Genomic DNA, 21,443 nt, shown 5'->3' on the forward strand with positions numbered 1-21,443 from the left:
TTAGCTACTGTTACTGCTATGTGACATGCCGAAGATGAATCCTAATGAGAGAATTCATACCATCAAAGTGCTGGCATAGACCGTGGCAGCTCCCCTGCACTGAAATCTCTTCTTTGTAATTCCTCTTCGGAAGAGTGAGAGGGAGGGAGGTACCTGAAGGTTACTGCTGTTCCTTATCCTCCACACATACCCACTATAGTAGCCTTCACTTGGGAAAAGGTCCTTTTAATACTAGTGTCCTGGCCACACTCCAGAACCTGCCCTATCATTTAATGCTAAGTCTGGCTCACAGGAGAGTCTCAGGAAATAGCTCAAGGAGCCAAAAATATAATTCCTAGAACAGATCCAGGTTTCACAACTCTCTGTGGGCTAAATCTTGTTACAACAAAGGTCATCATCTAACCCCAGCCCCAACAATACTTTTTAAGCAACCTTTGGCAAAATGAAATCCGGCAAAACAAGTAATTTAGATAGCTCATAGGGAATTCTTTTGAAAAAAGTGTGGACACTACCCTCACTTCTGGCTTTGAGTGTGTGGCCATGACCATGACATGTTTGGCCCATCTTTCTTGTTGGTCTTGGATAACGTCGGACAGTGTTGCCTTTGTCCCACATTATGGGCCATAGTCTTGTTGATCAGATCTGATCAGGCCTGTGGACTGAGAAGACCCTGTATTAAAAATTCATTCACTGTAAAAAACCATTTACATCTTCCAACAGAGCTGAATTTTAGAAGCGACCAGGCAGTTACTTGCTCAGGGAAATTTACCCACAGCCAAAGGCTAGGCCTCATGAGACTGGTTGATTTCTCAATATTATTCTGGTCTCTGCTTCATTCCCTTTTAGAGCAGGAAGTAGGAAACTGGAAAAGACAAGTTACAAAATTTGAACACAGTCTTTCTGTTTATATCCAGTAAATAAGATCTTACTCCTTATTATCTCCACCCAAGTCTTAAGGTTTTTCATAAAAGGATGTGCAAAACTCTTATACCACCGGCCAACATGCTTTATAGCATGTCTGTGGCCCAAATAATAATCTTTTTTCTTTTGCCAACATATTTAATAGCTATGCAAGTTTGTTAATCCCAACAAACTGGTATGATTTGTTTTATTAGCTTGCTTGGCTTCTAGAAACCTCAGCATTTTCTAACTATCCTTAGTTTTTCTGGCTTAACCCCTTCTCCCATTTCAATATGGGTCTCTTCTTTACTTCTTACTTTCATGCCATTATTCTGTTTTTACCAGCCAATTCAGACTCATTTTAATAAATAGTTACAGTATAAATAACAAATATTTAATACTTATTAGTACACTGATTTATACAATGTGTCTGTTTTTAGTCAGGTGACGATTACCAGAAAGAGAAGTTTTAGAAACTTCCCTCAGCCGGTTTCTTATAGGGTTAACAACATAAATTATTGATAATGATTTCCATTTTTCACATTCACTAATCTAGTGATAACAGCTGAAGGGAACCTGTCCTGCTCTGCTCCAGTGGGGAGACCGGAGACTTGAATCTATCTTATTAAGTGAGATACTACTTACCATTTCTAAATCCACATTAAAACAGAAAACCTATTCAACATTATGGCTTTAAGAATTTTCTTAAAATTATATCATTTTAAGATTAATGCCCACAATAAAAAAAAAAGATTAATGCACACAATCAACCTTAAAGTTTTTTTCTTTTTCTTTCTTTTTTTTTTTAAGAACTCTAGCAGCCCATGATTATTTCTACCAGATACACAGTATGTATCTTTTAAACCATTTTTAGCCATCTGTACTGTACCATTTAGCATCATCCCTGTCAGAACGGACTGGGCTAACTTACCAAGTCATTTGACTTCCATTAGCCTGATTTTGAATAACTACTTGAAGAGCTGTTATACATTAGCATATCTGAAAGATAGTTGATTCAATTTCAGATTCAATTTCGTTTCTTTGCTAGATGCCACCAGAGGCTTGAAAAGCATAAATCAACTTGTATTTATTGAACATCTGCTATATGTTTTATGAGATATGAAATCATGTCTGAAAAATCATATCACATGAGCTATGAAATCATAAAACTAACAATTTAAAATTGGTAGAACACTTAAGTTTACTTATATAAGGGAGCAAGAATTTCCTCTGCCCTTTAAGGCCTTTCTTGTTGGACTAAGAATCAAATTGATAGGAGATAGGTTCGCAGCAATAAATCAAATTTATTTTCATAAGTATGGGGAATCCATAAAGCCATGAAAATCCAAAGACAGTCAAGTAATATAAGGCTTATATGAGCTCAGGAATGGGGGTGGGGGTCTGAGGGTATAAAGGGAAGGGAGACCATTTGGCGGAAGGTGAGAGATGTTTAGATAACAAAGGTTGCCCCATTATGCAGGTAAGTTTCTTAGGTAAAGGGGGATCTCTGTGTAAACAGATGTCTTCTTGGTTTAAGCATACAGTTGAGGGGGAGATAAATGAGCTTTCCCTGTTTGTGCTAGGTTTTGATTGCTTGTGATTCAAAATAATGTCCATGCCAGAGTGGGCCATCTTGGGGCAGCCTGCCTTGGCCCCTACAGTTTCCTCCTCTAAAACTTCCCTTAAGTTTCACACAGTAAAATTTTAGTTGGTAGGTTGTTCCATCTTGTTGAACCGGTCTCGTATGCCTGACCATAGGTCAGTTAAATTAAACTCATTTTAGGAGATGGCGATACAGCTGTGTTCTCAAAGTTAGGCCCATGGTTCAAGCCATTCAGATATTAAACGAGAGGCATTTGTATGGATACAAAGACAATGGTTAATGATTGGATCAAATTAAAAATCACTTTGAGGGGTACCTGGGTGGCTCAGTGGGTTAAAGCCTCTGCCTTCGGCTCAGGTCATGATCTCAGGGTCCTGGGATCGAGCCCCACATCGGGCTCTCTGCTCAGCAGGGAGCCTGCTTCCCCCTCTCTCTCTGCCTGCCTCTCTGCCTACTTGTGATCTCTGTCTGTCAAATAAATAAAAATCTTAAAAAAAAATCACTTTGAGTCTGAGGATAGGTAGTTGAGATGATTTCTAGATGTCAACCTTGAAGCATCTTTAGAGTGAGAGCAGGCAGTGATAGTCTGATTTTTCTAGTCTGTAGCTTGAATATCTGTGGTGATCTTTTTGAAAGGCCCACAGAGCAACAGGTGTGAAGGTTGCCTATGTGTGAGATTCTGGAGGTTTCTCTGAAGTTTGCGTCAAATCATTCCTACTTGTTGGCAGGGTTTTAGGAGAAAGGGCAATTTTAGTTTTCAAATGAATTCAACTCACAAAGATGGGAGAAGCATGGAAAACATTAGTTTGGAGAGTTGTAGCCAGGCATTGGAGGAAACTAGGGAGAATCAGTATCTAGGTGAGTTTATAATGATTAGTATTAGGATTTAATATTTATTCAAAAGTATTATTGAAACATATTTTCTCTGTATAATCACCCTCATGTTTATCAAAGATAGCCTAATTAATATTCATTTGTGAAGAGCCTAGCTTCAAAAAACCTTGGCCTGATCATTTACATAAGTGCAGCAAGAATAGCAGTTGATCCTATGACTTTTTTTTTAGGAGGGGAGGGGCCAAGGGGGGAGAGAGAGAGAATCTTAAGCAGATTCTAAGCCCCATGCTGAGCCCAGTGCAGGGCTGGATCCTGTGACCCTCAGATCATGACCCGAGATGATATCAAGAGTTGGACGTTTAAATGACAGAGCCACCCAGGTGCCCCAGGACTTTTAAATTTTATTATCATTTTTTCTTGTGAATTCATTTTTATTAGGCTCTAAGAGATGGATTGGGTTGGGAAATGTCACCGTGGATTATGTCCCCACCAGGGAAGTGTCCATTCTGATCTTCCCAGGATGGCTTCTGGAACTTTCTTTTTTTCTTGGAGCTGCTGCTCTTGCTGCCAGCAGCTTCATCAGGTCTGCTGCTGAGCAGCTCCTCTTTGAAAGAGAATCTTTTTTCTTTTTTTCTGGGGACCCTCCTGCTTCCTGCCTCTTCAGGATCATTAACTGGTTCCTCTTCAGGGAAAGATTTCTTCCTCTTGGGAAGACTTCCACTGCCAGCCTTCTCTTCAAGATTACCACTAACCATCTCCTCCTTGGGAACAGATTTCTTTTTCTTGGGTTTGGAGAAAGAGACAGAGGCAGCTAGGATTTCCATTTCTTTGTCCTGAGGAGCCTTTCAGGCCTTTGGCTTTTGCTTTCTTTTGGGCCTTTCACCGGTCTCCTCGGGGGTACTGCTGCTCTTTTCTCCTCAGGGGTACTGCTGCTGTTTTCTGAAGACATGAGACTGCTCGCTGCCAGCTGCTACTTGCTTTCTTCATGCAGAACTTCTCCTGTTTCTCCAGCTTCCCAGCAGTCTTAGCAGCCACTTCTTCTGCCTGAACCATTGCCTCCTTCCTGGCATCCAGATCTTTTCATGCAGTCTCTCCAGTCTCCTAGACGGACAGGTGCTCCTTGACTTGCTCTGGAAGCTTCTCCCCAAATGTACTTGTGGGCACCTCAGAGAAAGACTTACTTCTGGAGGCCGTATTGCATTTGTTTGCCAGGTATCGGGAGATGCAGCCTGTGTGCTTGGCAGCTGTGTGGCCAGTGCAGGTGGAGTAGAAAATGAGTCCGTATTTTGTGGTGTTACCCTTGTCTTCAGGGCTCTGGATGTCTGGAATTACTCAGCCACCAGGTATGGCCAAGGCTTTTTTCCTCTCCTTTTCTTTCTTTCTTTCTTTCTTTTTTTTTTAAACTTGCTTTGCTGCAACTTTTTATAAGGAGTCTCTGCATTGAACTTTTAACAGCCTTTTGAGGCCAGAAGCCAAGCCAAATACTTCCCATAAGACTTTGCCTGTAATGCCTGTAGATTTGGGTTAATTCCTCTTTTCCTGAGGTTCCCCCCAATATCTTGAGGTTTTTGTAACTGCTGGGAAGTGACCTTCTTTATTCACCTAGTAAGCTAGATAGTGGGCTGTCATTTCCCGAGGGGCTTTATTGATTCAATAAAGTCAACCTTAGTTCCTTAAAGCTGTCTGGTCATATCTGAGTCTGTGCATGTCTCTCTCAAATATGACATTCCAGTCAAAGCCTGGATATTATAACCAATGTTTCCAGTTATGTCATGTCATAAGGAGAAGGATTCTTATTGAACTTATGCATCTATGTTGCCATGAAAATAGAAGAATACTCCCTGAGCTTCTGAGTTCTGGAGGGATCAGCTAAGGAGAAAAAGAGAAGTGTTTCATTTTGTTGACAAAAGTGTATTTTATCAAACTGCTGTAAGTCAGTTAGCTTAAGAGAAAAGTTTCCTTAAATCTATAGAAACAAAGCATTTTTTAAAAAAATCAGCAATGTTTTATTTTTTATTTTACTTTTTTTAATAAATGGTTTTATTTATTTATTTATTTATTTAACAAACGCTTGTGTTGAGGGCTGACTTTTAACAGATCACAGTGAGGGAGTTGCTCTGCTTCGTGTGAAACCCCAACCCAGAAGCAGGTCATCTATGAATGATTTGGCACCAGGTTTCCCACCAAAAGTCAGCAGTATTTTAAACAAAGTCATAGGAAATTAGTTATCCTCCTCATTTCATTACAGTTCTGCTTGAAACCAGTTTTTCCATTAGCTCTGGAAATTTTTACATAGGTAAGTTTTATGATTCTAAGCTTATCAGAAACTTGTCCTCAGACTTCTTTTTATGAGTCTCAGTGAAGATGAGGTACATTTGTACATTTATTGTACATTTGTTACCTTGTAACAACATTAGAATAAATCAGTAACTAAATGATAAGATAGAAAAATGTCCATGGTCAGAGATCTGGTTAGAGTTCATTACAATGCTGTTGACAAGGAAATTTGGTTACGTCTGTGACACAACACTTTAAGATAATAACATACCAGGACATCGGATTTCTAGGAGTTTCATACCATTTTTAGAACACTTAATAACACATCTACACAAATAAAATCTAAGAGGGTTTAGTACCACTTATTTGACAATGCTTCTCCTGTAATTTAACATGCCAGATGAGCCTGATTAGTTAAATGTCTCACAAAATCTTTTTGAAATGTTCCATGCGGTCTGTGTAACACCTCAGATTGTGGCCAAAAGACTTTATTTTAGAATTTGATTTTGGAAAGCATGTCAAAAAATATTCAAGTGTTTGTACATTTGATTAAATAGGATCACAGATTATTATGAAACAATACATAATTATCCATTTAACCAAAGTGACAATAAAAAGACTTCAAAGGCAAATGCAGAATGTTACGCAGTTGCAAGCAAAATTTAGCTCTTTATACATTAAGACTCAGTTTTCTTAAGTAATCAAAGACTTGATAAACAAGGGTAATTATTTTGACAAAACACATATGCTAGTTCTCTAGGCAGATAACTTTATTTTTTTTAAAGATTTTATTATTTGAGAGAGAGAGAACGCGCGCGCACACGTGCATGAGACCGGAGAGGGTCAGAGGGAGAAGCAGACTTTACACTGAGCAGGGAGCCTGATGGGGACTTGCTGTAGAAATTCCAGGATCATGACCTGATCTGAAGGCAGTTGCTCAATGAGCTGAACCACCCAGGTGCTCCTAGGCAGATAACTTTAAAGGCAAAGAAAAAGTTTGGTTTATAGTTTCTTTTTAAGAGCAGACCAGTAGTTCAGGAGAACTTTGTCCTTTTAACAAAGACAAAATTTTAATTTTACACCAGTTTATTCTTGATATTAAAACCCATTTACTTACTTAAATTTATCCTAATCTTAGCCAGTACCAACCACACGTAAAATGTTTTTCCAAAGAAAGATATCCCTCGCCCCCCCCCCCCTTAACCTTTTACAGTTTTCTTCTTTACATTCAGATTTTGTCTTACTTTCCCTCTTTAAATAATCAGCCTAAGGGTGCCTGGGTGGTTCAGGCTTTAAGCGTCTGCCTTTGGCTCAGGTCATGATGCCAGGGTCCTGGGATGGAGCCCCACATTGGGCTCCCTGCTCGGCGGGAGGCCTGCTTCTTCCTCTCCCACTCCCCCTGCTTGTGTTCTCTCTTTTGCTGTGTCTTTCTCTGTCAAATAAGTGAATAAAAATATTTAAAAAAATAAATAAATAACCAGCCTCACTTTAGGACAAAATTATTTTTTCCCCTCAACAAAAATGTATTTCTGTTTCCTTATACTACTTCTTACCAAAAACACACATTTTATTTTCCTTGTATACAGAGTTGTGCCCCTTATTATCTCCAGTAGTTATATTTATTAGAATTCATAGAAATTCTTAGAAGTCTTAATTTCTAGTGAAAACTAAGTAGTAAGCAATTGTGAACTGTTATACTGGTAGTCTTTAGATTGACAAATTTATGAATAAATTTTATAATTTCTAGGAACATGCACTTCTTTATAGCATAGTCTTTCAATAAGGCACAAAACGTGTTTACTAACAAACCCAAATTTATCTTTAGTTTCTCTGTCATAAGACAAAAGTTAGATAAACCTTGGTTTAGTAGTTAAGGCTTCATTATTTTATATTATTTGAAAATGACTTAGATGTTATAAATGAATTTAACTTATTACTTAAGTTGCCAAAACTTTAAAATTTCAGGTTGCCGAAGCTTTCGGTAGCTTTTGGAAGCTATTTAAAAATATGTCTACAAATCTTTTTGTCTTATTTACATCAATTTAATTGAGTTGTTCTGAACAATTGGGTTTGGATTACCCAACAAACTTCATGAGGCATTAGACAAAGTCAACCATTATATTTTTTTTTTCCTGGTAAATGTTGTAAATGGGAAAACATGAAATTGTTCAACTTTTAGTAAACACGGGCAGGATAAGTTTTCTATTTTATGCTGGTAACTCTGACGATATGTCCATTTAATTAAACCAACAATCTTAAATAAGCTTTAATACTGAATATTATCCCCCATCACATGAACTTGAACAACATTTGGGTTAGTTCCTGTCTTTCTGAGTGTTAGATGCCCAGCCTTATAAACGCTTGCCTTCAAACCAACTACATGGAGTTTTCTTACAAGTTCATTTTAGCAAAATCACCCAGAAGTAGAGAGACTGTCTTGCATTAACAACGTATGTGGATACACATACGCAGACAAGATGCAAACAAAAAATCTTCTGGTTTTTGTTTTTACTGATACTTTTGTAGATGATGTGGTTTTGGAATACAGGTGAAGTTTGGAGGGGTGAGGTCTGGAGCTGAGGACCAAGAAAGAATTCTTGAGACATCTTTGGTGCAAAATGGTGGTTTTAGTAAAGCACGAGGATAGGGCCATGGCGGACAGAGCTGCTGTGCTGGGGTCTTGAAGGAGTGGCTCCTTATATACCCAGTTTTGGGGGGATGTAAGGAAAAGAGAGGTTTCAAAAGAACTTTCATATGCTAAAGAGGCCCTACAAGATAGTGGAGGCTTTGCCATTGTCAAGTTAAGGTTGTTTTCCCCTCTAGCAAGGCACTAATATTAAGATAGTTGGGAGATTCCTGGAAGAATGTCCCACGTGTCCCACCCAGGAGTGGGGCTGGGAGAGGTTGCAGGAGGTCAGCTTGGGCTTTGCTTCAGTGAGCCTTCTGCTCCCTCATCAGAGAGAACATTGAAAGCCCAATTTCCAGATATCTCCCTCTCTCTTTTTTTTTTCTGATGAAAAACTCTTCCTAAAGTTCGTATTTCAAGGAATGGCTCTTACATGTAGAGACAATGGAGGTATAATTTACATCATAAAGGTACACAGAAAGTCTCCAAGTTTTCTCCAGGGTGGAGATTTGGAACGGGTCTGCTTGTCATCAGGGGTGCTAGAATCTGGCCACAAGAATCCTTCCAGCACTTTGTATTTTATTTATTTTATTTTATTTTATTTATTTTTTACACTTTGCATTTTAAAAAGAACCCTTACCCATTTTTTTCTTTAGTCTCAGGTGATTATGGGGTGTGTTTACATTTCAAAGACATGGTAAGTTTTATAATTTCAAGGGACAAAAAAAGAACGCAAAAATTTTTTTCTCTAGTTTTCAGAGTAACTGCTACTTAAAATTCGCCCTCAGAAAAGTACAGGACAATTTTGTTCCAATATCCTGATCTTTTATAATATCTACAACTATTTTGAGAAGAATAGGGGAGTTTTGGGGAGTGGTAAAGCTGGGTGGGCTTTGACTTGTTTCTAGAATTGCATTTCTGGTTTTGTAGAGATTTGTAAAACATGCAGTTCGTTCTAATCCCCCAAAGATTTGGGTCATAGCCTGGAAATCAAGGGACGGGTCCATTTTTTAAAACTAAATTTGCTTTTTTATATTAAGGAAATTTTTAACTGAAATGAGAATCAAGAGGGACACCTGGGCAGCTCATTTGGTTAAGCTTCTGACTCTTGGTTTTGGCTCAGGTCATGATCTCAGGGGTGTGGGATCCAGCGAGCCCTGTGCTGTGGGGGCTCTGCGCTCGGCAGGGAGTCTCCTTGAGGATTCTTTCCCTCTTCTTCTGCCCTCGCCCCACCCCCCATGCACATTTTTTTTTTCCTCTTGTTCTTTTTCAAATAAATCTTTTTAAAAATGAGAATTGGGGGATTTATGTCTTTGTCAAGTCTGTATAAAGCATTTTAACAAAAGCCTTCTTTCCAGGTACACAGTTCAACCTCGACCTGTGAATATTGGCCTTTCTCAGATTGTTTGTAGGAGGCGGTGGGTTAAAGTTTGGTCTTGCTTCCTCTGTGAAGGGTTGTGAATAGTCATGAGTCTTTCTAATTCCTTTCTAAATTTGGTAGCATCTTCTGAAAGCAGAGGTAAAGGGACTTTATAATTGAAAAGCTCTGCTGCTGTCCAGGGACATGAATTCTTTGGGGTTGGGGGGGGGCATTTCTAGGATACACCAGCAAAGGACCTTGCCTAGGAATGCCCGAAGCTGGCAGAGCCTGATTGCAGAGCCCTAGAAGGTAGGAGCAAAGCCTTATTGCCAGTCTCAGATGCTTTTGTTAAGTTCATTTCTTGGCTTTTAGCATTTACACCAGCAACCTTTGTACTTTGAGCCTAGAGATTAGGCTGGAATGCTCCCTGTAAATCTTGTAGGGAAAGGGAGATTACAACAGGCAGATGAGGCTAGATTTTTAAGAAGGGGAACTTAGGTTTGATGTAGACATTTATTTTTAAATCTTAAGCCTGATTTCTGTTCTTTCATCTTTTCAAAGTCTCCCTTAAGGCTAGCCATTTTACTTATAAGAGAATTGAGAGTTTTCTATAACGTTTATTTTTCTATTCAATACAGCCAGTTTGGAGGAGCCATCATCTGGCCATTGGCCAGTAGGATCTGTGAATAGCACTCAAACCACAATAATCCTTTTAATGGCATAATGAAGATTTAAGAGGCATCCAAAGATAGCAGTCCCCATGATCCAAAAGTTTATTCCCAAAATTTATCTAAGAAAGCAAAAGTGTGCCTTGCATAGGCAGTAAGGATGGTGTAGTGAAAACAGTGTCTCCAGTCCTCATGAAACCGTGAGACGCCTCCTCCAGGTACAGACCTGCTCATCAGTGACATGGGACAGGTGCTCCTGGAATGGGACTTTCCTGCACACACAAGCAATGAGGGTTGAGACAGCAGAGGTTCCTCTGGGCTGGAACCTGTCATGACAAACTTCCCCGAGAGAGGGCACAGCTGGACAGAGAGAGATTGAGACTCAGATTCCTGGTCTATCTGGCCACCAAGGTGCACCCTAGTAAGTGCACTCTCTGAATGGTGGAGGCCAAAGAGAACATTCTCACTGGTCACAAAACCAAGCTCTTAAGACACAAAATACGACAAAAGGAAAAATCATAATCTGCAGCAAGGTTTGTCTTAAACGCACATTATAGCTTCAGCTGAGCCTCGGGTCTCTTGGAGCCACACTAATGCCCAGGAGGGATGCGTGTTGTTTTACAGGGTGCCCTGTTGCACAGAAGTTTTCTTGAGGTTGTCAGATCACCTCGTGTCAATCTGACCCATTCTGTGACCAACGTATCCTAATACAGGAATCTTTGCGTTAGGTGGGGAGCACTCTAACAGCTTTTAAGGGCTCCACCTGTGCCCACCAGTGTTAGGGCTTCGTCTCCTTAGCAGCAGCCTTTGCCTCATGTGCACATTAACCCACAACAAAGTTTGTGTGAAAAATGACATAAAAGACACAAAGGAAAACAAAGACTATATTTGGGAGGAAATGGATCAGAAACCAGAGTACTCTACCAGAGTCCATCAGACTCCACAAAGAGAGATTCTGAGAGACCGACATCGTAAGAAATGTTACCTTCTGCTAACTGTTTGATGTCGCAAGGATCTCTCTGTGGTAGCTGTGTCTGGTGCGAGCGGTGTCTAGCGAGTCATTGTCTTGCTGACTACACCAACCATTGGGGAGGAAGAACTTCCTTTCCCCTTCATGGCCCTTCTAGCTGGACTAAGAATCCACTTGACATGAGAGAGATTAACAGGAGAAAGTCAAATTTAGTTTTGTACGAATGGGGAGTCCACACAGCCATGAAATTCTGAAGACCTTGAGGTACCAGGAGGCTTATCTGAGCTCAGGAGAGGGGACGAGTCTGAGGATGTGAAGAGGACAAAGACTATTAGCACAAACGTAGAGAAGATGTTTGGAAGATATAGGTTGCTTTATTATGCAGTTAAGTTTCTTAGGAAAGAGGCATTTCTGTGAATAGCTATCTTCTCGGTATAATCAGGCAGTTGACCCGGAGGTAGGAGGTAAAGAGCTTTTCCTGACTGCTGGATTTTGATTGTTTTTGGCTCAAAATAATGTTTATGCTAAGTTGGCCTATTTGGTTTGGTTTGCCAGTGATCCCTGCGTTTACATATCCATCATCTCATTGAATCTAAATTGTGATTGCTATTTTCAAAGCTTATAGATTTTGTTGTGGAGACCAAATATATGCAAATGGCAGTTAAACACACACCTGTTTTGCTCTGATCATAACCCTCATAGGAACTCTGAGAAGGGACTGAAAGTATGGGCTTAAATTTTGGGGATTCATGGGTATGAGGAAGGATCTGAGTTGGCCATGTAGGATTTTTTTTTTATTGCTAGAGACACAGCTTTGAAGGAAACTACAGCTGAGAGTGGGATGAATTCACTCCTTCTTGGAGCAGTAGCGGCATACGTTTCCTCAAGTGCATTACTAGAAAAATTTTGACTCATTTATATAAAATACTAAGTTTCTATGTCCATGCAACAGGGGAAATGGTAAGGAGAGGTCAAAAGAGGGAGTAGGTGAGACAACTTGAATTTTACTAAGGTAAAAGACTCTTGTTAAAAGGAAAATCTTCCATGGAAGGGTAGCAGGTGCATACATACACATGTGTAACTCCCCAGTGTCTGATCTAGAACACTATGGGCAAGATCCTGGAGTGCAAAGATTGAAACGCAGAACCACTTTTAAACTTTTTTTTTTTTAAGATTCCATTTATTTATTTGAGAGAGAGACAGTGAGAGAGAGCAGGAGAGGGAAGAAGGTCAGAGGGAGAAGCAGACTCCCCGTGGAGCTGGGAGCCCCATGCGGGACTCGATCCCGGGACTCCAGGATCATGACCTGAGCTGAAGGCAGTTGCCCAACCCACTGAGCCACCCAGGTGCCCACGGAACCAAAGAACAAACAGCTGCTCATAGACCAACTGAATGAAGTTTATTTTCTTTTATTTTTAAAAAAGATTTTGTTTATTTATTATAAAGAGCAAGCGTGCACATGCATGAGTGCTAAGGGAGGGGCAGAGGGAAAGAATGTCAAGTAGACAGAGCGCACAAACCAGTGCAGGGCTCAGTCTCACCACCCCGAGATCATGACCTGAGCTGAAATCATGAGTCAGATGCTCAACCGACTGAGCCACCCAGGCGCCCCCCATGAACTGTATTTTCAGTGTGGATCCCTGAGATCTGAAATAAATAGATGCTTAGGAAAAGGCTGTTTTGCCTAGAGGCCCTTCTTCTCAATGGGGCATACTTTACCATAAAAACAATTGAGTTAATTTCAGTGTGTTTTTATTTTTATGTCTAAAAAAAAATTTTTCCTTGGGAAACTTCAATTTAAGATTTCCACCTTAAGTGATTTCTTTTAATGTTCCATGTTGCCTGGTGGGGTCGTTAGGTCAAGGTTTGGCGAAGAAATACTCTTTCTCTTTTCTTATTTTGAAACTCTAGCAGGCTTTTGTGCCGCAGGGAACATGGCTTAACTGAAGGCGATGTTGTTATGCGATGCTGTAGAGAAGTCTAGAGATAAAAATCAGAAGTGCTGAGTGATTTCCTAGTTCCGACATGCTAAGCTCGTTATTTCTTTTATTTGCATTGACATGACAACCAATGACATTAATCACTATAAAAGATTTCACTTGTTCTAGAACTCTGCTGGGGTGGCTCAGCACTGTTTCACAGAAAATGTTACACAATAAATCTGTAAAGTCTGTTAAAAAAAACACAAAACCCTGCAGTGGAGTCTGGGATGGGGGTGGGGGGATGGGGGAGGGAGAGCTCTCATGGGTGGGGGGATTATGGCCCCTGAGAGGACTAGGGCTGAGGCCAGATGAGGCTCACAGGAAAGCAAAGAGGGAAGTGATGGCTTGGGTTTTGACATCTGTGAGAGGGCCATAGAGAGACTGAGTTACCAGGGTAGGGATTTAGGAAAGACTGTGGTGGTGGGGGGAGAGGAGAGGGGAGAGAAGGAAAGGAATCTGAAGAAGGAAGCTACCTGAGTCAACCAACAGTCAGCTGTTCGTCATTCTGCGTCTTGGCAATAGGCCGAAATCTTTTTGCCCTTGAAAGGAAGGAAATTGTCTTTCTCTGTCCTTCAAGGTCTTCTAGCTGGACTAGGAATGAAATTTAAATGAGTCAGATTAACAGAAGAACAATCCCAAGTGTTATTACATGTGCACCAAGGCTCTCTAAGGAAATTGGGATGTAAAGAAATGAACAGTGAGTTTTCATACTTTTTACTCAAGGAGACGATAGATCTGTGAGGAATTGACAGGACAAGGGAGACTTAACTTTGGGAGCTTCAACAGTAAGAAATTCTAGACAGAATTTGGGCTGGGGTAGTAAATTAGTAAAAAGTAACAAGCATTGTTTATACAGCCTTCTTGGCTCTAAATTTCCCATCTCCGGTGATAAGGATGTCTCTTTACCTCCTGGTATAGGGGTGGCACTTTTCACGTATAGGGGTGGCACTTTTCACATGGGAGATATATTTCCTGCCTTCAGGGAGATGGAGGAGGCTCTTTTGTAGCTTTTTAAAAAGGATTTTATTTATTTGACACAGAGAGATTATGTGTGTGCACAAGCAGGGGAGAGGGGCAGAGGGAGAGGGGGAAGCGGAGTCCCTGCAGAGTAGGGAGCCCAATGAGGGACTTGATCCCAGGACTCTGGGATCATCATCCAAGCTGAAGGCAAATGGTTAACTGACTGAACCACCCCAATGCCCCATTGTAACTTTTATTTAAAATGTCAGTATGTTAAACTGGCACATTTTGGAGCAGCCTGTCTTTGGCCCCTATAGGACTTATAGAGATTTCCACTTGAAATGCAAATCAGCAGGGTAGAGACTGGGAGCTTTAGGCGTCCATGGAACATGTTTAAAATGTTAGTGATTTTGAGAGCCATTGTAATGCCCAGGGATGGCAAGGGAGGGACCTACAAAACCAAGGTGCTTAGAGAGCAGTATCTGGAAGCACTCAGCGTCATTTTATATTATTTTAGTTTATTTTTTTTTTTTTTTAGGAATTGGGGGAGGGACAGAGGGAGAGAGAATCTTAAGCTGACTCTCGCGCTGAACCTGGGAGCCTGAAGCAGGGCTTGATCTCATGACCCCGAGATCATGACCTGACCTGAAATCAAGAGTCAGCCACTTACTTAATGGACTGAGCTACCCAGGTGCCCTAACCTCAGTTTAATAATAGGTACATACTTCATAAAAGTGCCCCGAAGCAAATAGGAGCAAAGCATACCCCAAAGCAAATAGGGGTGAAACGAACTTAAGATACTCTGTAGGAGTCCAGAAATTCCAAAATACATGTATTTGCCAAAGATCTCTTTGGCTTGGGTAGTGTTTATTTTGTTCTATTTGATTAAGTCATTTATTTTAAACCATAGTGAAACAGATTAGTTTTCATACTCCTTACTCCAGGTATTTTCCTTGGACATGTTCAGCTTTTTATGTATTCTTTAGGTGCTTTCGGTTATCACCACATGTTGGCCAGGGTGCTGAGAGCAACTCTTTCATTGCCATCTTTGTTCTCATCTGTAAATACCTCTCTTCCTACCAGTATGTTCACATTGCCAGGATGAACACAGGTGAATGTGAAGAAATTGATTTTTTTTTTTCAAGAAACACCCTTTTAGCCGAAGATCTTGCTCTTATTTCATGGGGAAAAGACACCATTGCATGAAGACTGTCAGCCTTCCACCATCTAATCTAAAGATCCTTCTGCATTCCTGTCCATCATTTTACCCTCCTCTCATAATCCTGCCTCATGTACTCTCCGGGTCCTGTCCCGCTTTGCCCTCTCAGGGCCCAGCTCCTGTGTGTTCAATCTCTTCCTCTTCACTGAATCCTTTCTGTCAGTACTTTTTTTGGTAATTTTTAGAAAGACTTAAATTATCTTACAGCAGTTTTATGATTATAACAAAACTGAGAGGAAGATGCAGACATTTCTCATGAACCCCCTGACCCCACACATACAGAATCTCCCCCGTTACCAACATTGTTCCCTGGAATGGTACATTTTTTTTTTTTTAACCAATGGCAAACATACATTGACACACATCACTCAAAGTCCCACAGTTTAAGGTTCACTCTTGGTGTCACACGTTCTGTGCATTTGGGAAAAAACAAAACAAAAACATAGTGACCTGTATCCATCATTATGCTGTCATACAGTGTAGTTTCACTGCCTTAAAAATCCTCTGTGTGCTGTCTGGTCATTGCTCTCTCTTCTCACTGGCAACCCAATCTTTACACTGTCTCTGTAGTTTCGCCTTTGGCAGTATGTTCTGTTGTTGGAAACATACAGTATGTAGCCTTTTTAGGTTGGATTCTATCCCGTAGTGATAGGTACTTAAGGTTCCTTCCTGTCTTCTCATGGCTTGCTAGCTCATTTCTTTTCAGGGCCGAATAATATTCCGTTGTCTGGAAGTACCACAGTTTGTTTATCCACTCACCTCCTGAAGCACATCTTGGGGTCTTCCAAGATGTGACAGTTATGAATAAAGCTTCTTTAAACATCCTTGGCCGGGTTTGTGTTGGTGTAAGTTCCTTTACTTAGGGTAAATAACCAAGAGCATGGTCACTGGTTCCTGTGGCAAGATTATGTTTAGTTTTCTAAGAAACTGCCAAACTGCTTTCCAGGGGGACTCTGCTATTTCGCACTCCCACCAGCTGTGAATGAGGGTTCCTGTTGCTACACAGCCTCACCAGCATTTTGCGGTGTTAGTGTTGTGGGTTTGGGTCATTCTAATAGGTGGGTAGTGGTGTCTCATTGTTTCAGTTGGCATTTTTCTGATGACCAATCATGGGAAGCACCGTTTCCTATGCTTGTCATGTGTATGTCTTCTTTAGGGAGGTGACTGTTAATGTCTTTGGCTCGTTTTAGGTTTATTCTTTATTTTTAAATTTAAATTCAGTTAGTCCACACAGTACATCATTATTTTCAGATGTAGTGTTCAATAGTTCGTCAGTAACCCTAATCCTAACCCTAACCCAGTCGCACATCACATGCCCTCCTTAATGCCCATCCCCCAGTTACCCCATCCCCCCACCCACCTCCCCTTCCACAACCCTCAGTTTGTTTCCCATAATTAAGAGTCTCATGGTTTGTCTCCCTCTCTGATGACATCTCATTCCATTTTCCCTCCCTTCCCTTGTGATCCTCTGCACTGTTTTTATAGTCCTCATATGAGTGAAACCATATGATGGTTGTCTTTCTCTGATTGACTTATGTCTTTGGCTCATTTTAAAATCACTTTGGTTGTTTTCTCATTGTTGAGTTTCCAGTGACGCTTAAACACGGTTAGATGTCTCACATGGTCAACAACGCAACAGCAGCAGCAGCAACAAACCCCAAACCCCAAGCCCTCCATCTCCTCTCTTAACCCTACATCTCCCTCTGCCTTATCTTTGCTTTCTGTCCTTCGTAGTGTAGAAACCCAGGACAGGCTGCCCCAAGATGGGCTGCTTTGGCATCGAGATTCGTCTGAGCTGAAGGCACTTGAGACCATATGGGCTCAAGGGAAGCTTTCGCCCTTCCCTTAACCACAGAGAAGAATCTCAATGGGAGTCTTTCCCAGAGTCAGGGTTATTAGCAGAGATAGATTTTATTTGAATGACCCATCTGTGTGGCAGGACAAATATCTAATTACCAAACACTTGCTCTTTTTATTGCCCTGTGAAGTGCCTCCCTTTCCTCTGAAGTCCCAGAACCCCGACCCCTTTGTCCTTAGTTCAGAATGACGTGTGTACCTCATCTTGCCTGTCTTTGGAATTTCCACATCTATGGGGATTCCCCTTACATACTCTATTAAATTTGATTTTCTCCTATTAACCTGTCTCATGTCAGTTTGATTCTTAGTCCAGCTAGAAGGACCCTCGAAGGGGTCAGGGATTCTTGCCCTCTGAGAGTAGACAGACTCCTTGACCGGGTTGTGCAGACTTGCTGCCTCCATTGCCCATGCACCCTTCATCCCACTGAAGTGAGGCTTTTGTCCCCAGCCCTCTTTCTCTTCCAGCATCCCTGGTCTTAGAAAATGGCAGTAGCATTCACCTAGTTGCCCATGCCTCAAGCCTGGGAAGTAATCTGACCTTCTGTCCTTTGCTCACCTCCTTACATAAAGTTAATTACCTGCTTCCATTGATTTGGTCACTGAGTCTCTCTCAAATTAATTTACCCACTTTTTCCCACCCTAGCTGCCCACTCCTTAGTTGACTTGGGAAGATACTGTTTCAGTTTTTATGGGAACGTCATGGGCAGGCTGATGGGGGCTGCCGTGCGATGAGTTCACAAAGACTGAAGGGTGCTGATGTCTGAACAGGCAAAAATTCTAGAAACTGGAGACTTCCTTGTCGTTCTAACATCCTCCTTATGCGGGCTTTGTTTGAAATTGTGACTTGTACATCTCTCAGTCGGTTCCCTTTTACTTCCCTGGCATTTTCCTCTCATGTATGAGGCACAGCTCTGTTGGTCCGGGAAGTTCTGAGCTCACAACTGTCATTCAGCTCCGTGGTTGAATCTTGGCTCTGACCCTTCCTGGCCGCAAGAGCTGGAACAGATCATGGACTCTCTTGACTCTTTGTTTCTTTATCTGTAAAATAAGTGGCTTCCCCGGACCAGTGAGGCCGCACCCTGGCTACGCAGTAGAATCACCTGGGGGGGCGTTTGGACCTCCCAGCACAGGCTGCACCCTGGAACCCTGACATTAGCCTCCCGCCTTGCCGCCTTGAGGATTGTTGAAAGCTCCCCTCAGAGATAGTGTATCACCAGGCTTGAGAACCATTGGCTTTATGATTTTAAAGGGCCACAACTCTTCTATCATTGCGTGTTTTCAGTCATGCCCCAAACTGAAGTTGAGAGTTCCCTTAATGTTTTTACTAAGTTGGAAAAAAATAGCTGTGAAGTTCCCCCCACCCCCTTCCATCTGCTGTTTGTTCTTATTTACATACGATGGAACCCAGCCCACTGATTTACAGTTCTGGTTCCCTTACAACTGTTATTGAACTGAAAACATAGCTGAAAACTTATTAAACAGAAAAAAATTATTTTGAGCTTTGTGCCGACAATTCATTATAGAACCAAGGAAACATCTAAACGTTCCTTCTAGAATTAATGCTAAAAATGGATTTTCAATCCCCTAATCTTAAGGGAACAATTTAATTCTGGTGCCAAACCTAGTATTTATTCTTTCTTGAGTATCCTATCAAGAAAATCGAAGCATCTCTGTGAGAGAATGACATTTTGGGGGATTTGTCCCTAGAAACAGGCAGGACCTCCCCAGAACTCCTCTACGTGGGCCTCTGAAGGCAAGAGTTAGCATCTCTCTTCCCTAGTTCTCTCTGCTGGCCCATAAACACAGGAAGAAAAGCCAGGGCAAACATACCATCGTTGTGGGTATGTGGTCTCACTGTTGAAACACTTTGGAACAGGTCTCTCTGGAGACAGCTTTCCTGTAGAAGCCTCATTCGGACCTACCATTTTAGGTCTGAAATAACCTAAGACTTTTTTAAGCTGCAAGGGAGTAGAGAGGAGAGCAAGAGGATTACAGAGAATAGCAAAGCATTTGGCGTGACTATTGGCGCTCAGTTTGGGGAAAACTAGGTCCTGACAGAAGCCTGATTTAGACTGGGAAGGAGTCCCTTGGAGTGCTGGCTCTCCCTGCCCATTTCCCTGTTAACAGTATCTCCTTCAACTGTTCACTCACTTGCTTCTGGAATTCCCACCTGAAACGCACAGCCCGTGCCTTCGCACGTCTCTCCCAAAGCCTTAACTATTGAAATTAGTTGCCACCTTGGTAAGGATGGCTTAATTTAGTAGATGGAGAAATGTCAGTTATAACCTATGGTGGATTCCTTTCGACATATGATCCTTTTACAACTAGACCATCCAATTGTTCTCTGCAAAGGAATGATTAATTATCTTCTAGTAATGGGGAAAAAAAGCATTTTCCTGGGGAAAGAAATATTGCCAGAGCTTGGAGTCAAGCTGAAAGGAACCTGTTTCCCACCACGTTTGGCACTGAACTCTTTCCTGTGCCCCAGAAAACCTTGTCTGAATCTAACTGGTTTTGACCTGTCTCTCTGGGTATTTCCTTGCAGATGGAGGAACTGGTTGAGGGCATTCGCTGGGCCTTTATTGACATGCTGGAGAAAGAAAATGAGTGGATGGATGCAGGGACGAAAAGGAAAGCCAAGGAAAAGGTAAGAGTCCTTTTGATCAAAAAAAAAAAAAAATACGACTTTCCGTGTAATGGATTTTCATGCTCAGTATTGTGTACTTGATTTTTATATTGACTGAGCTCTTGACTCTGAATAACCCCAGAGTCAGGTGTCTGTTTTGGGATGAATATATAGATTTCATCACCGGGAGGTAAGAGAAAATAAGATCTGACTTTTTTTCTTTCTCGAACTGCATTTCAAACACCTTGTAATTCAGCCTTTCCTTCTCTCTCAATTGCTGTTTCTAAGAGCCACATGGCCCACTGCCCAGCGAATTTTGCCACAAACAGTCATTGGCTGTGGCAGAATGCAGAGCAGTGGGGAACCATGGGCAGCAGCAGGCAGAAGAGCCCTCAAGGCCCAAAGAAGAAAACCCCATACTGGCTGTGTGTCCTTCTGCTCCGTGCACGATGTGTGCAAATGTCCTCGGGAAAATCCTTTCCCACAACCAAGCAGGTCTACTTTCCTAACCCATCATTTTGCTCTAGTGATCTAAATGGCACACTTATGAACTACAGACCACTAGTAGACCATGGTATAGGAACACAAAAATGTTGCCTAATAGAAGTAGACGCTTGGTGGGCCTTGTACAATTTTCTGGTCCTGTGTAACAAGATGAAGGAGTAAGTGAGAGAAGTATTGGCAGCCATGCTGCTTAAACAATGAAGACTCAGACCGATGGAGCTCGAGGGGGTAGGGAATCCCTCCTGCACTCTGAATGGATGCTGCCCTGTATCTGGGAGACTGAACTAGGAGCATTTCTTCTTTAGAAAGGTATTTTAAAACCTGGCTGATGATAGGAATCCTCTGGGATGTCTAAATGCCCTCTAGCTCTCTGGGCCCCTCCCCAGCAAGGTCTGATTTAGTGGATGGATGGTGCAGTTTGAACGTTTGTGACTTCAGCCAGTCCCCCTGCTGATTGTTACAGCTCGGGGTGGAGGGGGGATGCTGGGGAACACTGCTTGGAGTCCTACTGAGTCATGCTGAGTACAGATCATTTTGCCCTATGGTTGAGAAACGGGGAGAGGGGAGGGCAGTGAACCTACCCTCTCTGATACTATAGGGGTGGATACGTGGTGTCATCATGCATTTGTCCGGACCCATAGAATGTACAGCACCAAGAGTGAATCCTAATATAAACTTTGAATTCCGGGTGGTAATGCTGTACCAGTGCAGGTTCATTGATTGTAGCAAATGTACCTCTCTGGTGGGAGAGTTTGTTAATGGGGAGGCTATGCACATGTGGGCTCAGGGGTTTTATGGGAGATCTCTGTGCTTTCTTCTCAATTTTGCTGTGAACGTATGACTGCTCAAAAAAATCAAGTCTATTCAACAACAACAGCAACAGCAGCAACAACAAAAAACAAAGAGGGCAACATTCTGGGAGTGCTTAGCCTCACTGAAATGAGACTGTACAGAGGTTTAGCAAGGGTATTTTCTAGAGCTTTAATACTCCTGAGATGGATGAACATTGCCATAGATATTTTTGTCAATAGACATGAAAAGGCTGTTCACTGTTTGT

The 21,443-nt window shown here is 41.6% G+C and overlaps 1 protein-coding gene across 1 annotated transcript in view; it reads left to right on the plus strand.

Annotated features, from left to right (window-relative positions):
* Positions 1-21,443, plus strand: part of PHEX (phosphate regulating endopeptidase homolog X-linked) — a gene marked incomplete at its 3' end in the record, with an annotated part of 137,997 nt that overhangs the window by 80,545 nt on the left and 36,009 nt on the right. Inside the window, exon 12 of the mRNA XM_032840842.1 lies at positions 19,802-19,903. Within this exon, the coding sequence (XP_032696733.1) occupies positions 19,802-19,903 (102 nt within the window). The remainder of the gene's footprint in view (positions 1-19,801; positions 19,904-21,443) is intronic.

This window comes from Lontra canadensis, unplaced genomic scaffold (genome assembly GCF_010015895.1).
Source record: "Lontra canadensis isolate GAN:19392208 unplaced genomic scaffold, GSC_riverotter_1.0 scaffold116, whole genome shotgun sequence".
NCBI classification, from domain to species: domain Eukaryota; kingdom Metazoa; phylum Chordata; class Mammalia; order Carnivora; family Mustelidae; genus Lontra; species Lontra canadensis.